Genomic DNA, 16488 nt, shown 5'->3' with positions numbered 1-16488 from the left:
AGTGCCCTGCAGGTCCTCACCACGCCAGGGACTATCCAAAATGACCAAGCGGAAGAATTCCCCTCAGAAGAATCTCCAGGAAATAACAACAGCTAATGAGCTGATCAAAAAGGATTTAAATAATATAACAGAAAGTGAATTTAGAATAATAGTCATAAAATTAATCGCTGGGCTTGAAAACAGTATAGCTGACAGCAGAGAATCTCTTGCTACAGAGATTAAGGGACTAAGGAACAGTCACGAGGAGCTGAAAAACGCTTTAAACGAAATGCATAACAAAATGGAAACCACCACGGCTCGGATTGAAGAGGCAGAGGAGAGAATAGGTGAACTAGAAGATAAAGTTATGGAAAAAGAGGAAGCTGAGAAAAAGAGAGATAAAAAAATCCAGGAGTATGAGGGGAAAATTAGAGAACTAAGTGATACACTAAAAAGAAATAATATACGCATAATTGGTATCCCAGAGGAGGAAGAGAGAGGGAAAGGTGCTGAAGGGGTCCTTGAAGAAATAATAGCTGAGAACTTCCCTGAACTGGGGAAGGAAAAAGGCATTGAAATCCAAGAGGCACAGAGAACTCCCTTCAGATGTAACTTGAATCGATCTTCTGCATGACATATCATAGTGAAACTGGCAAAATACAAGGATAAAGAGAAAATTCTGAAAGCAGCAAGGGGTAAACGTGCCCTCACATATAAAGGGAGACCTATAAGACTCGTGACTGATCTCTCTTTTGAAACTTGGCAGGCCAGAAAGAATTGGCACGAGATTTTCAGTGTGCTAGACTGAAAAAATATGCAGCCGAGAATCCTTTATCCAGCAAGTCTGTCATTTAGAATAGAAGGAGAGATAAAGGTCTTCCCAAACAAACAAAAACTGAAGGAATTTGTCACCACTAAACCAGCCCTACAAGAGATCCTAAGGGGGACCCTGTGAGACAAAGTACCAGAGACATCACTACAAGCATAAAACATACAGACATCACAACGACTCTAAACCCTTATCTTTCTATAATAACACTGAATGTAAATGGATTAAATGCGCCAACCAAAAGACATAGGGTATCAGAATGGATAAAAAAACGAGACCCATCTATTTGCTGTCTACAAGAGACTCATTTTAGACCTGAGGACACCTTCAGATTGAGAGTGAGGGGATGGAGAACTATTTATCATGCTACTGGAAGCCAAAAGAAAGCTGGAGTAGCCATACTTATATCAGACAAACTAGACTTTAAATTAAAGGCTGTAACAAGAGATGAAGAAGGACATTATATAATAGTGACAGGGTCTATCCATCAGGAAGAGCTAACAATTATAAATGTCTATGTGCCGAATACCGGAGCGCCCAAATATATAAAACAATTACTCATAAACATAAGCAACCTTATTGATAAGAATGTGGTCATTGCAGGGGACTTTAACACCCCACTTACAACAATGGATAGATCATCTAGACACACGGTCAATAAAGAAACAAGGGCCCTGAATGAGACATTGGATCAGATGGACTTGACAGATCTATTTAGAACTCTGCATCCCAAAGCAACAGAATATACTTTCTTCTCGAGTGCACATGGAACATTCTCCAAGATAGATCATATACTGGGTCACAAAACAGCCCTTCATAAGTTTACAAGAATTGAAATCATACCATGCATACTTTCAGACCACAATGCTATGAAGCTTGAAATCAACCACAGAAAAAAGTCTGGAAAACCTCCAAAGGCATGGAGGTTAAAGAACACCCTACTAACGAATGAGTGGGTCAACCAGGCAATTAGAGAAGAAATTAAAAAATATATGGAAACAAACGAAAATGAAAATACAACAATCCAAACTCTTTGGGACGCAGCGAAGGCAGTCTGAGAGGAAAATACATTGCAATCCAGGCCTATCTCAAGAAACAAGAAAAATCCCAGATACAAAATCTAACAGCACACCTAAAGGAACTAGAAGCAGAACAGCAAAGGCAGCCTAAACCCAGCAGAAGAAGAGAAATAATAAAGATCAGAGCAGAAATAAACAATATAGAATCTAAAAAAAACTGTAGAGCAGATCAACGAAACCAAGAGTTGGTTTTTTGAAAAAATAAACAAAACTGACAAACCTCTAGCCAGGCTTCTCAAAAAGAAAAGGGAGATGGCCCAAATAGATAAAATCATGAATGAAAATGGAATTATTACAACCAATCCCTCAGAGATACAAACAATTATCAGGGAATACTATGAAAAATTATATGCCAACAAATTGGACAACCTGGAAGAAATGGACAAATTCCTGAACACCCACACTCTTCCAAAACTCAATCAGGAGGAAATAGAAAGCTTGAACAGACCCATCACCAGCGAAGAAATTGAATCGGTTATCAAAAATCTCCCAACAAATAAGAGTCCAGGACCAGATGGCTTCCCAGGGGAGTTCTACCAGACGTTTAAAGCAGAGATAATACCTATCCTTCTCAAGCTATTCCAAGAAATAGAAAGGGAAGGAAAACTTCCAGACTCATTCTATGAAGCCAGTATTACTTTGATTCCTAAACCAGACAGAGACCCAGTAAAAAAAGAGAACTACAGGCCAATATCCCTGATGAATATGGATGCAAAAATTCTCAATAAGATACTAGCAAATCGAATTCAACGGCATATAAAAAGAATTATTCACCATGAGCAAGTGGGATTCATTCCTGGGATGCAGGGCTGGTTCAACATTCACAAATCAATCAACGTGATACATCACATTAACAAAAAAAAAGAGAAAAACCATATGATCCTGTCAATTGATGCAGAAAAGGCCTTTGACAAAATCCAGCACCCTTTCTTAATAAAAACCCTTGAGAAAGTCGGGATAGAAGGAACATACTTAAAGATCATAAAAGCCATTTATGAAAAGCCCACAGCTAACATCATCCTCAACGGGGAAAAACTGAGAGCTTTTTCCCTGAGATCAGGAACACGACAGGGATGCCCACTCTCACCGCTGTTGTTTAACATAGTGCTGGAAGTTCTAGCATCAGCAATCAGACAACAAAAGGAAATCAAAGGCATCAAAATCGGCAAAGATGAAGTCAAGCTTTCGCTTTTTGCAGATGACATGATATTATACATGGAAAATCCGACAGACTCCACCAAAAGTCTGCTAGAACTGATACATGAATTCAGCAAAGTTGCAGGATACAAAATCAATGTACAGAAATCAGTTGCATTCTTATACACTAACAATGAAGCAACAGAAAGACAAAGAAACTGATCCCATTCACAATTGCACCAAGAAGCATAAAATACCTAGGAATAAATCTAACCAAAGATGTAAAGGATCTGTATGCTGAAAACTATAGAAAGCTTATGAAGGTAATTGAAGAAGATTTAAAGAACTGGAAAGACATTCCCTGCTCATGGATTGGAAGAATAAATATTGTCAAAATGTCAATACTACCCAAAGCTATCTACACATTCAATGCAATCCCAATCAAAATTGCACCAGCATTCTTCTCGAAACTAGAACAAGCAATCCTAAAATTCATATGGAACCACAAAAGGCCCCGAATAGCCAAAGTAATTTTGAAGAAGAAGACCAAAGCAGGAGGCATCACAATCCCAGACTTTAGCCTCTACTACAAAGCTGTCATCATCAAGACAGCATGGTATTGGCACAAAAACAGACACATAGACCAATGGAATAGAATAGAAATCCCAGAACTAGACCCACAAACGTATGGCCAACTAATCTTTGACAAAGCAGGAAAGAACATCCAATGGAAAAAAGACAGTCTCTTTAACAAATGGTGCTGGGAGAACTGGACAGCAACATGCAGAAGGTTGAAACTAGACCACTTTCTCACACCATTCACAAAAATAAACTCAAAATGGATAAAGGACCTGAATGTGAGACAGGAAACCATCAAAACCTTAGAGGAGAAAGCAGGAAAAGACCTCTCTGACCTCAGCCGTAGCAATCTCTTACTCGACACATCCCCAAAGGCAAGGGAATTAAAAGCAAAAGTGAATTCCTGGGACCTTATGAAGATAAAAAGCTTCTGCACAGCAAAGGAAACAACCAACAAAACTAAAAGGCAACCAACGGAATGGGAAAAGATAGTTGCAAATGACATATCGGACAAAGGGCTAGTATCCAAAATCTATAAAGAGCTCACCAAACTCCACACCCGAAAAGCAAATAACCCAGTGAAGAAATGGGCAGAAAACATGAATAGACACTTCTCTAAAGAAGACATCCGGATGGCCAACAGGCACATGAAAAGATGTTCAACGTCGCTCCTTATCAGGGAAATACAAATCAAAACCACACTCAGGTATCACCTCACGCCAGTCAGAGTGGCCAAAATGAACAAATCAGGAGACTATAGATGCTGGAGAGGATGTGGAGAAACGGGAACCCTCTTGCACTGTTGGTGGGAATGCAAACTGGTGCAGCCGCTCTGGAAAGCAGTGTGGAGGTTCCTCAGAAAATTAAAAATAGACCTACCCTATGACCCAGCAATAGCACTGCTAGGAATTTATCCAAGGGACACAGGAGTACTGATGCATAGGGGCACTTGTACCCCAATGTTCATAGCAGCACTCTCAACAATAGCCAAATTATGGAAAGAGCCTAAATGTCCATCAACTGATGAATGGATAAAGAAATTGTGGTTTATATACACAATGGAATACTACGTGGCAATGAGAAAAAATGAAATATGGCCTTTTGTAGCAACGTGGATGGAACTGGAGAGTGTGATGCTAAGTGAAATAAGCCATACAGAGAAAGACAGATACCATATGGTTTCACTCTTATGTGGATCCTGAGAAACTTAACAGGAACCCATGGGGGAGGGGAAGAAAAAAAAAAAAAAGAGGTTAGAGTGGGAGAGAGCCAAAGCATAAGAGACTGTTGAGAACTGAGAACAAACTAAGGGTTGATGGGGGGTGGGAGGGAGGAGAGGGTGGGTGATGGGTATTGAGGAGGGCACCTTTTGGGATGAGCACTGGGTGTTGTATAGAAACCAATTTGACAATAAATTTCATATATAAATAAAAAAAAAATTTTTTTAAAAGAGTATACTTTTCTTGATGAAGACTTGAGTAACGTATAGAAATGTTGAATCACTATATTGTATGCCTGAAACTAATATAACACTGCATGCTAAGTATACTGGGATTTAATAAAAAAACTAAAATGAAATTAATTAATTAATAATAAACAGCTGCACAATTTATGCACTGATCCCCTCATTACTAGGCATTTAGAGGGCTCACAATTCTCTATTATGAATAATGTGCTGATAAACACCTTTGCACTCGTTTTTCCCCAATATTTGGATTTCTTTGGGGAGGAGGATCCTAGATTCTCAAAAGTAGAATTAGCAAATGCAAAGCTTAGTAAGTCATACTTCCCAGCTGCTTTCCCAATGTTTAATGATTTATACCACCAATGGAAATATACTAATAATAATTGCAGCTGATATTCACTGAAAGTTTACAACACGTCAGGCACTATTTTGAGCACTTTGCACCTGTTATCTTCTGTAATCCACACAACAGCCACACTACCCCCACTGTACAGAAGAAGAAAGTGGATGTTAATGTTGTCCTGCTACGTTATTATGAAAACAGTTTCACGACTGAAATGGTGTCTCCCCATGGTTATAAAGTGCATTTCTTCAGTCATGTTCAAAACTGGGCATCTTTCATGTTTACTTTCCTGTGATATACACCCCACACACATATTCCTTCTGTGAATTCATCCTTCCTGTCCTTTGTCCATTTAGGCTCTGAAGTCTGCCCACTTATCAATTTCTTTGAATCATCCTCTCATAAAAATACCTCATGGGCATACCTGCTGAATACTTCCCTGGATTCTATTTTCCTTTGCTTCTAGTAATTTTTAGACATATACATATTCAATTATTTTAAATAGTCAAAAGGTAACTCTTCCAGTATATCTTAATATTTTCTATTACAAATTTTTATACAACTTAATCTCTTATTAGAAATTATTAGAAAATAACTTCCTCTTCAAATATTTCATATGTACCATTTCTCTATTCTTCTAGATTAAAGATGAAGCTGTCTGAATTTTGTTTGGGAGATGTAATATGCACCAATGTTCAAATAAGCAGTAATTAACAGGAGAAAGAAAACTCACTGCAAGTACAGCACCTGTAAAATATGGGAAATCCTGTGGGATATCCAGAGATATTTTTGTTGTTGACTGATAGACAATGCAACCTATAATAAATGCCTAGGAAACTATAAAGGATCACTATCCACCAATTATTACAAGTTTCGAAAAGGCTTAAACTAGTTCCTTGTTGACATTATAAAGGTATATATTGTCCAGAAAGTTAGAAAACTGTAAAAGATAAGCAAACATGTAATAGCTCCTCTTTTTAAAGCTTCAATTTCTTATTAAACCGTCAAACAGGAAGGTGAAGAAATGAAAATAAAAGTGACTTTGAGTAAAACAGTCAGATGGGTATAACGAACTTCGAAGACTTTTCAAAGCATGCTGAGCTGTACAAAAAAAAAATCTTAAACTCCACAGACGCTTGAGGAACAATGAACAACATTCACAAATATGGTATTTGTAGTATCAACTATTCATGAGATGGAGTTCTGTGACATGAAACAGCAATTTTTAATTCTGGGTAAACTGCCAGGGCCAACCAGCCACATGCCATGTGAGACTCAGCTCAGCCATGTTGGACTTGACTGTCACCTATGAGCAGTGTCCCTCGTCACGAGAACCAAATGAAACAAAAATCTCCCTAGGTTACTGTCCAGCAACATTTGGAGTTGTTTATCACAGGCTGGAAAAGTGCCTTTTTAGAAAACGACACTTGTTTTAAAGCCATACCAAGTGCTCAGAAACAGATCTTTCAGTTTACCGTAAGAATTAAGAAACACTTTCCCTGGCAGAGATGTGCTGTGCACGCCACGTGAAAGGATGTTCTGACACTGACACAGGAACAAATCGGAGGACATCAGTCTTGGGCTCTCCGCCACTCTCTCTTCCCCCCTCCCCTGCCTGCACCTCTACCGGGATCCCAGGGAGCACAGACTAGTGGAGGAGGTGACGGACACGGGGACGGCGGTACCCTGGGAAGTCTGAAAGGTACTCTGCCGGAATAGCCAGAAAGTAGAGGTTCTCTAGTTCAGAAACGCAAGCTAAACAGCCACATGTACCTGTGGTGCCCCCGACAGGCCGTGGCCGGGCCACCGATGGCATCTCCTCAGGGTAGATCCCTCGGGCAGCGAACGGGGCGTCAGCCGATGCCTGTGTCTGCTGGGACTCAGAAGGCACCAGCTCCGAAGACGGCAGCAAACCGGGGCCAAAACCTGGTCTGAAGGCAAAGCAAGCCCAAGCATCAGAACCGCACTGGACCCTGACTCTGGCATTTTATTAACTCCACCTTCCGTGCTACAGAAAAAGAAGACCCATCTATTGGTGTAGTATCATCTCCTCTCCCACAACACAGAAATGTTTCCTGTGTGCTCCCTGACATATCTTCAGTACTAAGTACGGTGCCTGGAATAGAGCTGATGCCAGATGACTGAAGAAGAAATGCCCCATTTACAGACCAAAAGCAGGTGCAGGTCAAGTTCCAGGGCTTGTACGTCTCCAGCCTTGGACTAAAGTGCTGGTTCCCAATCTCGGCTGCACATGAGCATCCCCTGGAGAGCTTTCAAAAACCCTGATGGCCGTGCTGCACCCCAGACTAATGAAAACAGAATCTCTAGAGGTGAAACCCAGACAGAGCAGTTTTTAAAGCTCCAATGATGATCCTGCTATTCATTAAGGCTGAAAACCAGTGCTCTAAAGCGGGGATTCTCAAACTTTTTAGTCTTGGGACCCCTTTCCACTCAAAAACTATTAAGGGACTCCTGAGAATTTGTGTTTATGTGGATAGATATTTACTGCATTCAGAATTAAAACTAAAACTTTTTAAAATAACTATTTTCAAAATTCATTTAAAAATAACGGGGTGCCTGGGTGGCTTGGTTGGTTAAGCGTCCGACTTCGGCTCAGGTCATGATCTCACGGTCCGTGGGTTCGAGCCCCGCGTTGGGTTCTGTGCTGACAGCTCAGAGCCTGGAGCCTATTTCAGCTTCTGTGTCTCCCTCTCTCTCTGCCCCTCCCCTGTTCATGCTCTGTCTCTCTCTGTCTCAAAAATAAATAAATGTTTAAAAAAATTTTTAAAAAAAAATAACAATATTGAGGTGCCTGGGTGGCTCATTCAGTTGAATGTCCGACTTCAGCTCAAGTCATTATCTCGTGGTGAGTTCGAGCCCCGCGTCGGGCTCTGTGCTGACAGCTCGGAGCCTGAAGCCTGTTTTGGATTCTGTGTCTCCCTCTCTCTCTGCCCCTCCCCTGCTTATGCTCTGTCTCTGTCTCAAAAATAAATAAAACATTTTTTAAAAAATTTTAAATAACAATATTAAGCATCTCACATGTTAACATTTTCTCAAGTAGTCAACGATATCTTCTAACCCATTCCCCCCAAAAAAGTAGTTTTACTTTTTTTCAAATTTCCTTAATAGAAGATATCTGGATTCTCATATACCTTGTATTCAATCAGTTGCTGTGAGTTATTTTTTTAAATGTATTTATTTTGAGAGAGAAAGAGTGTGTGCACATGAGCAGGGGAGGGGTGGAGAGAGAGGGAGAAAGAGAATCCCAAGCAGGCTCTACGTGGTCAATGCAGAGCCCGATGCAGGGCTCAATCTCACGAATACTGAGATTGTGACCTAAGCCAAAATCAGGAGTCGGATGCTTAACTGACTGAGCAACACAGTCCCTGTAAGTTATTTAAAGAAGATGATCTGGGGCGCCTGGGTGGCGCAGTCGGTTAAGCGTCCAACTTCAGCCAGGTCACGATCTCGCGGTCCGTGAGTTCGAGCCCCGCGTCAGGCTCTGGGCTGATGGCTCAGAGCCTGGAGCCTGTTTCCGATTCTGTGTCTGCCTCTCTCTCTGCCCCTCCCCCGTTCATGCTCTGTCTCTCTCTGTCCCAAAAAAATAAATAAAAACGTTGAAAAAAAATTTAAAAAAATAAATAAATAAATAAATAAAATAAAGAAGATGATCTGACTTCACATAAATACATAGTTGGATAGGAAGATTTTATTTTTTTATTTTCATTTTTTTGGATAAGGAAGATCTTAATAGGCTTTTCAGATAATATTCAAATGATATTTCAGACAAATATTCTTCTTTGACATACCGGAACTCAGCAAAGTTTCCTCAAGGGTTAGTGGCAATATACAATCTGAAGAGTATCAATTAACTTTTCATACTCAGGTATATTCAAACCCACTACTAGTTTGCACTTTGAATGGACCCATGCACGACTTTCTTTGTTTTCTTTTTTTAGTTTTTTCAATGTTTGTTTATTTTTTCAGAGAGAGAGACAGAGGCAGAGCATGAGCAGGGGAAGGGCAGAGAGAGGGAGACACCATCTGAAGCAGGCTCCAGGCTCTGAGCTGTCAGCACAGGGCCCAACACAGAGCTCGAACCCACGAACCATGAGATCATGACCTGAGCCGATGTCCGATGTTTGACCGACTGAGCCACCCAGGCACCCTGAGATTTTGACATGAGTCATTTGGAAAATATCAGTGCCATGGTTTATGTAGACTTTCCAGATATTGACACATTTCATTTCAGAGTACCAAAAATCACATTCATTAGCATCACCACTGAGCTCATCAGAAAAAAATCCTTTAAGCACTAGGAAGCTGTCAAGCACCTAGTGGCAGACAAGTTTCCAAAATTCAAATTTTCACTTGAAGGCTCAATTTTATCACTGGCAACAAATCCTGCCCGCTATTTTTCTTGACGTGACAGGCTCTCTTCCTTTATTTTCAAGACAGTGGCTGCCAAACAACCCGAGTCTGAATAACAATGTCATCTGATGGTCTCCTCAAACAAAAAACATGGCAGCAGTTCAGATGAGTTCTTAATTCCCACAACGGAATAAGTGCTTCTCCTTCACAATTCCGTTCTCTGCAAAGCGCTTTAGGAGTCTTTCCTCCTTTGTCCTACAGACTATTAAAGACTCAAGGGTTTAGGTTTAAAAAAAAAAAAAGAAGAATTTTTACTACTTCATCAAGAACATACTGCATAACCAAAACACCGGCGTTCTGAAAACGTTGTGATTGCACAGTGGTAAAGAATACAATGACCACTTGGGCCGTGTGGTGCCACTGATTCATGATAAGGGTCATGCAGTTTCATCCACCGCTGCTTTTGTGCCTCAGTGTAATCATCAACAATTAAAAAGATCAAATAATGTTTTAGTATTATTATGAACCACGGTTTGGACTTCACAGGCAGCCCCCCCCCCCCAAAAGGGTCTCAAGGACCATCACAGGTCTGAGAATCCCACCTTGAGAACCACTCTTCTAAAGAAATTCAAGAATGAAAAAGCATGATAGCTTAATTACGGTGCTTTGCAAATGACAGTCAACCAGGAATTAACAGATCAAACTAGTTTGATGAGAACACAGACTGACTTCGCCTGTATTCTGTAGCGTTATTTCCAGAGCATATCTCATAAATTGAAACCCAAAGCTATTTATGTATTGCTCTCTTTAGAAAACCGACTGTTTTAGATTGACCTGAGAGAGAGGGGTCTGGTATCTCTGACCTTACAGATCTAAAAGGCACACTTTTCCTTCAACATCTGGATGTTGGGAGTTCACATAATCTCCTCATCTCCTGACCCTCTTGACCATCCACCGAAGAACTAGCTCTTGCCCTTTCCTTATTTCTACTTTGCCCAATTATCCTCCTCCCGCCTACGTTGACGTCGTTTTTATCCTAAATTGTGTGTTCGGATACTTCCGTGTGATCCAAATCCCCCAGAACCCTTTAATGTAACTGTAAAATTGGTCATCCAAACCAGAACACTTTTCAGAGTGGAAGTTACTAGTATCTATGCCAGAAAAAGAGGTGTAAACTGAACTGAACTGGGCAAACCAGATCACATGGCCCCCATCGTTAACTTCTGCCCTGGGTCACCTAATCTTCACATGCTCCCTTTATCTCTGTTGCTTGTGGACCACAAAGCAGTGCCTGGGCTGGGGAAAAATAAAACAAGCCCCTCTGAAAATGAAGACAAACAAAAGACAGAAAAAAATGAGGAAACCAGATAACATTCCTACTTCTGTGTGACTTCTGGTGATTGAAAGAATAGTCGACAGGTGCCTGGGTGGCTCAGATGGTTAAGCATCTGACTCTTGCTTTTGGTTCAGGTCATGATCCCACAGCTTCTGAGTTTGAGCCCTACATCAGTCTCCATGCTATCAGCACAGAAACTACTTGGAATTCTCTCTCTCTCTCTCTCTCTCTGCCCCTCCCCAACTCACGTGCACCTGTGTGTACACTCTCTCGCAAAATAAACCAAATAAAAAAGAACAGTTGATTATGATTTCTGCAATTAACTCTGGTTTTCTGCAATTCCCGTTTTGTAATAAATCATTTGTCCACTCATGTGTGAGTCTGCTTATGGATTCTCTATTCTGTTCCTTTGGTCTATTTGTCTAGCTTTATAGCAATACAACACTGTCTGAATTACCTTACAGCAATTTACAACTTTCAGATTACTCCTCATACCCTGTTCTTTTTCCTCAAAGTGTCTTGAATATTGTTGGCCCTTCACATTTCTACAGAAGTTTTAAAATCAGCTTGTCAGTTTCCACATATTTTTTTTTTAAAAAAACAATAAATGACTAGGATTTTAAATGGGATCACAATGAATCTGTAGATCACTTAGGGAAGACTGATATTTTTAATATACTGAGTTACCCAATCCATGAACATTTTCTTTAGAGGGCTTGATTATTTTTGGTGAGATGAATACTGGGATATTTTATGTTTCTGAATGCTATTTTATGTAGTATGTGTAAAAGTTTTTATTTTGTCTGATGCTCATAACAGAAATAAAAGAGATTTTTTTTTTTCAACTTTTTTTTTTATTTATTTTTGGGACAGAGAGAGACAGAGCATGAACGGGGAAGGGGCAGAGAGAGAGGAAGACACAGAATCGGAAACAGGCTCCAGGCTCTGAGCCATAAGCCCAGAGCCTGACGTGGGGCTCGAACTCACGGACCGCGAGATCGTGACCTGGCTGAAGTCGGACGCTTAACTGACTGCGCCACCCAGGCGCCCCAAAAGAGATTTTTTCGTATACTGATCTTATATCCAGCTACTTTGTAATTTATCTATCTTGCTACATTCTCTTAATTCTAACAATTTATGTGTTGACATTTTACGTATTTCTACTAAAAAAAATTATATCATTTGAGAATAATAACAGTATTATTTCATTCCTAGAATTCCTTAATCTCTTCCTTCCCTTCCCTTCTTCCCTCTCTCTCTTTCTTTCTTTGCTTTATTACACTATCAAGAACCCCAGGACAAAGTTGAATAGAGGTAATATAATCTTTGCTGAGATAACTATAACCAGATTAGACAAGTTCAATTCTATTCTTTGTTTCCTAAGATTTTTACCATGAGGGGCGCCTGGGTGGCGCAGTCGGTTAGGTGTCCGACTTCAGCCAGGTCACGATCTCGCGGTCCGTGAGTTCGAGCCCCGCGTCAGGCTCTGGGTGGATGGCTCGGAGCCTGGAGCCTGTTTCCGATTCTGTGTCTCCCTCTCTCTCTGCCCCTCCCCCGTTCATGCTCTGTCTCTCTCTGTCCCAAAAATAAATAAAAAACGTTGAGATTTTTACCATGAATGGAAGTTGAATTTTATCAAATGCTATATTTAGTGGAATAAGATTCCCCTCCTTTATTCTCAAAACAGTGAATTACATTGATTTTTTATTTAATTTTTTTATTATTATTTTTTAAGTACGTCCCATGCCTTGTGTGGAGCCCAATGTGGGGCTTGAATTCACAACGCTGAGATCCCCTGAGATCAAGACCTGAGCAGAGATCAAGAGTCAGATGCTCAACTGACTGAGCCACCCAGGCACCCCTAGATTGGTTGATTTTGTTTTTTAAATGTTAAATTACCCTTGCATTGTTGGAATAAATCTAATTTGGCTGTGATAGGACATCCTTCCATATACAATACTGGATATCTTTGCTAATATTTAAGTTTCTGCACCTATGTTATGTTCACAAGTAAAATTGGCCCGTAATGTTTTCTTTCTTACAACGTCCTTGTCCTTGTCTCCTCCTTGATAGAGGAAGAATGAGGTTGGAGGTTGGGGGGGGGGGGGCACCTGGGTGGCTCAATCAGTTAAGCATCTGACTTTGGCTCAGGTCATGATCTCGCAGTCCGTGAGTCTGAGCCCTGCGTCGGGCTCTGCGCTGACAGCTCAGAGCCCGGAGCCTGCTTTGGATTGTGTCTCCTTCTCTCTCTGCTCCTCCACCTCTCACGCTCTGTCTCTCTGTCTCAAAATTAAATAAACATTAAAAATAATAATGAAATAAATAAAAAGAATGAGGTGGGGAGCATTCTCTGTTTTTATGTTCTTTAAAAGAATTTGTAGAACACTGGCGCATTTTCTTCCTTCAGTATCTTTAGTAGAATTCACCGTTAAAGCCAAAGTTTTCTTTGTGGGCAGGATTTTAGTAATGATTTCAATTTCTTTAATAGTTATATGTCAATTCAGATATTCTCTTTCCAGGAATTTTTCCATTTTAAATTTATTAACAAAAAGGTTCAGAAAATCTTCTTAATTCCTATAAAATCTTTTAAAAAATCTGTCTTTTAAAAATCTATCAAAATCTTTTTAATTTTTGAAAGATCTGGATTAATATGTCCTTTTCCATTCCTCTTATTGATAATGTTACACAGCTTACTTGATCAAGCTCTTCAGAGATTTATCAATTTCATTAGTTTTCAAAGAAGTAACTTTTAGCCTTGTCGATCTTCTCTATTATGGTATTTGTTTTCTATTTCATTAATTTCTATTCTTATTTTTATTATTTCCTTCCTTCTACTTCCTTTAGGTTTAATTAGACCTTTTTTTTTTTTTTTTTTTTTTTTTTTTTTTTTTTACATTGAGATGGATGCTTAGATCACTGGTATTCAGCCATTTTTCTTTTCAAATGTATTTTGATTCATTTAAGGCATCAAAGTCCCCGCAAAGCCTGGCTTTATCCCACAACTTTCACTATGTCAAATTTTCAAGACTCCAAGGCCCAGGGGTCTGCCCAAAGTCTTGCTCAGGTTCTCAGTCACCTCTTCCGGGATTAGCAGGCATCCCAGGGAGAAAGTTCACCCAAAAGGCAGGGCTCCTTTCTCTGGACTCCCTGGATCTTGGCCCCATACCATTCCATTGCCCTGTTAGCTATCTGGGTTTTATTTTGTTTTATTTTAAAATCTTGTCTGGCTTTTCCAGATGCCCTGAGCAAACAATCTAGCCTGTCTTTACTGGAAGCAGAACTTAAAATTCCACCTTTTTTCTCCTCTTCAGGTTAACTCAAGAGAACACACAACCCAGAGGTTTGCATCTGCTCATATTAGCTAAAAGAAACAAGTTTACAAAATTTGTAAAAACCAGTCGATGTGAGGAAGTCCTAATGTATTTTCTCCCAAAAACTTTACCTTGGCAATGGGCCTGATGGGGGAGTCATTCCATAGTCTTCATATCTCTGGAAGAAAAGCAAAAGGAAATGAAGATTAACGTGCAACACTTATTAGAAAGTGACAACAGCAAACTTACAAGTTTAGGTTTGCAGGATCAACTTTCAGGAGAATTATTTTCTCATAAAAAGTTGGCACGGCATTGAGGCATTCTGCCATCAAATAATACCAGAAGTTTCAGCTTGGGGAACTGGGCTACCACGCTTTAAAAAAAAAAACACACACACACACACACAACTATTTTCTAGAACTTTCTTTCTTTTATAAAAGAATGAGTAACAGATAGCCTTTCTGCAGCTTCTCTTCCCTACAGGCTCATTCTCTACAAATCTGTATCTTCTAAAAAGGTCGGCCTTGATGGCCACACTTAGTACAAATGCCCCCATCAATGTGGGCATGATCATTCCCAGAACCAGTGGGTGTCCAATAGCAATTCAAATACACTCACAAAAGTAAAGTATGTGAATGCTGCACCATGTTGTGGAACAACGTGAAAAAAGAAAAAATGCAAAGAGAACCAGAAATTAGAGAGACTCTTAAAGACGAGGTGAACACTTTCAGTTTCTGATAGTTTTCCTGTTCCAAAGAGCCCAGCCATACTCTGTCCTTGTGTTCCATCCAGGGCCCCAGAGCCTTCCAATCAACTCTTCCTACTTGAGCTAATCTCAAGTATTCTTTGGCTAAATCAATGTCAATATGGCATCAGATTCAAATAAACGTGTATCTGTTGCATTCCTCATGAAATCAACACACCCTGTCCCTATCATACGTTGTACTCCTCTTCCAACGGTTCTTTCAACAACTGTGAATTGTTATTTTGGAACCAGATATTTCAGCAGAACAATAAGTCTGGACAGAGTCCATCCAAGTTCAGTAAGTTTGAACCAACTGGTTGTCCAGGTTCTAGTGTTCCAAGTTCCTAAGTCAGCCTTGCTTCTGGACCTGTCCCCATTTTAGATCTTTTTTTTTTTTCAAATCTGCCATTTCATGAATTATTATTTTGTGGTAAGTGCTATGAGCACTAACTCAGACCCCAGTAACAGTACAGTAACAAAGGGCTCACTACCTCTATTTTATAGATGAAATCAACTCACAAGGAATTTAAGTAATTTCCTCCTAGTAAGTCCAGGCTTAATAATAAAAGACCATGCTTTTAACCACTACACTACACTGCCCATGGTTGCCAACCAGATTTCCCCCCTTGAATTAATCTCTACTTTGTGAAGAAAAGGAGAGGCTTTGGAGTCAAACAGACTGACAAAGCTACTCGACTTCCCTGGGCCTATTTCCTGATGCCAAGAAGAATAGAATGAACCCTACACTTCATAGAGTTTGATGGGATTATTACATCCGAAACTATGCTCAAATTACCTCACCTTTTGAACCTTTCTGTTCCCATCCCCTTGGCAGAGGGAGGGGGATTAGAACCTTGCAGAGTTCCCCAACTGATGTAAAATAGCCAGAATAGAAGGAAAAGGAGTTTCAATTCCTTCTCCAAATAATTAAAGGGAAATCTGAGACCAGATAAAGATTATTCCCAGCAGCCCTTCTGCTTCTCAGCAGAGTTTGAGTTTTTTAAACACATTCATATGCAAAATAAAACAAAACAAAAAAAGATGGAAGTTTATGTATCAGCATTTCAGGAGGTCCGGTAAGTAATAAACTAAAAGACAAACAGTAAAAAAATAGCTGTCCACTCTTCACATGTTTTGCTATCGTGGTGCCAGGCATTTCAACTCTATTATAATCAGAAAAAGAAAGTGCTTTGTCCAGAGTCTGCATGCCCCGATGAAAGGTTTACAAAAAAAATCACAGGGGCCCCTGAGTGGCTCAGTTGGTTAAGAGCCCAACTTCAGCTCAGGTCACGATCTCACAGTTTGTGGGTTCAA

At 40.0% G+C, this 16488-nt stretch overlaps 1 protein-coding gene across 1 annotated transcript in view; it reads right to left on the bottom strand.

Moving 5' to 3' along the window:
• The window catches only part of KIAA1549 (KIAA1549 ortholog), a 152152-nt gene that overhangs the window by 13682 nt on the left and 121982 nt on the right, over positions 1-16488 (bottom strand). The window contains exons 17-18 of the mRNA XM_086689024.1: positions 14561-14607; positions 7185-7342 (exon numbers count right to left, since the gene is read on the bottom strand). Coding sequence (XP_086545150.1) covers positions 7185-7342; positions 14561-14607 — 205 coding nt within the window. The remainder of the gene's footprint in view (positions 1-7184; positions 7343-14560; positions 14608-16488) is intronic.

The sequence above is a fragment of the Puma concolor genome, chromosome A2, assembly GCF_028749965.1.
Source record: "Puma concolor isolate L17-30 chromosome A2, mPumCon1.1.hap2, whole genome shotgun sequence".
Classification (NCBI taxonomy): domain Eukaryota; kingdom Metazoa; phylum Chordata; class Mammalia; order Carnivora; family Felidae; genus Puma; species Puma concolor.
Note: the sequence above shows the minus strand (reverse complement) of the source record. Positions and strands in the feature narration are given on the sequence as shown.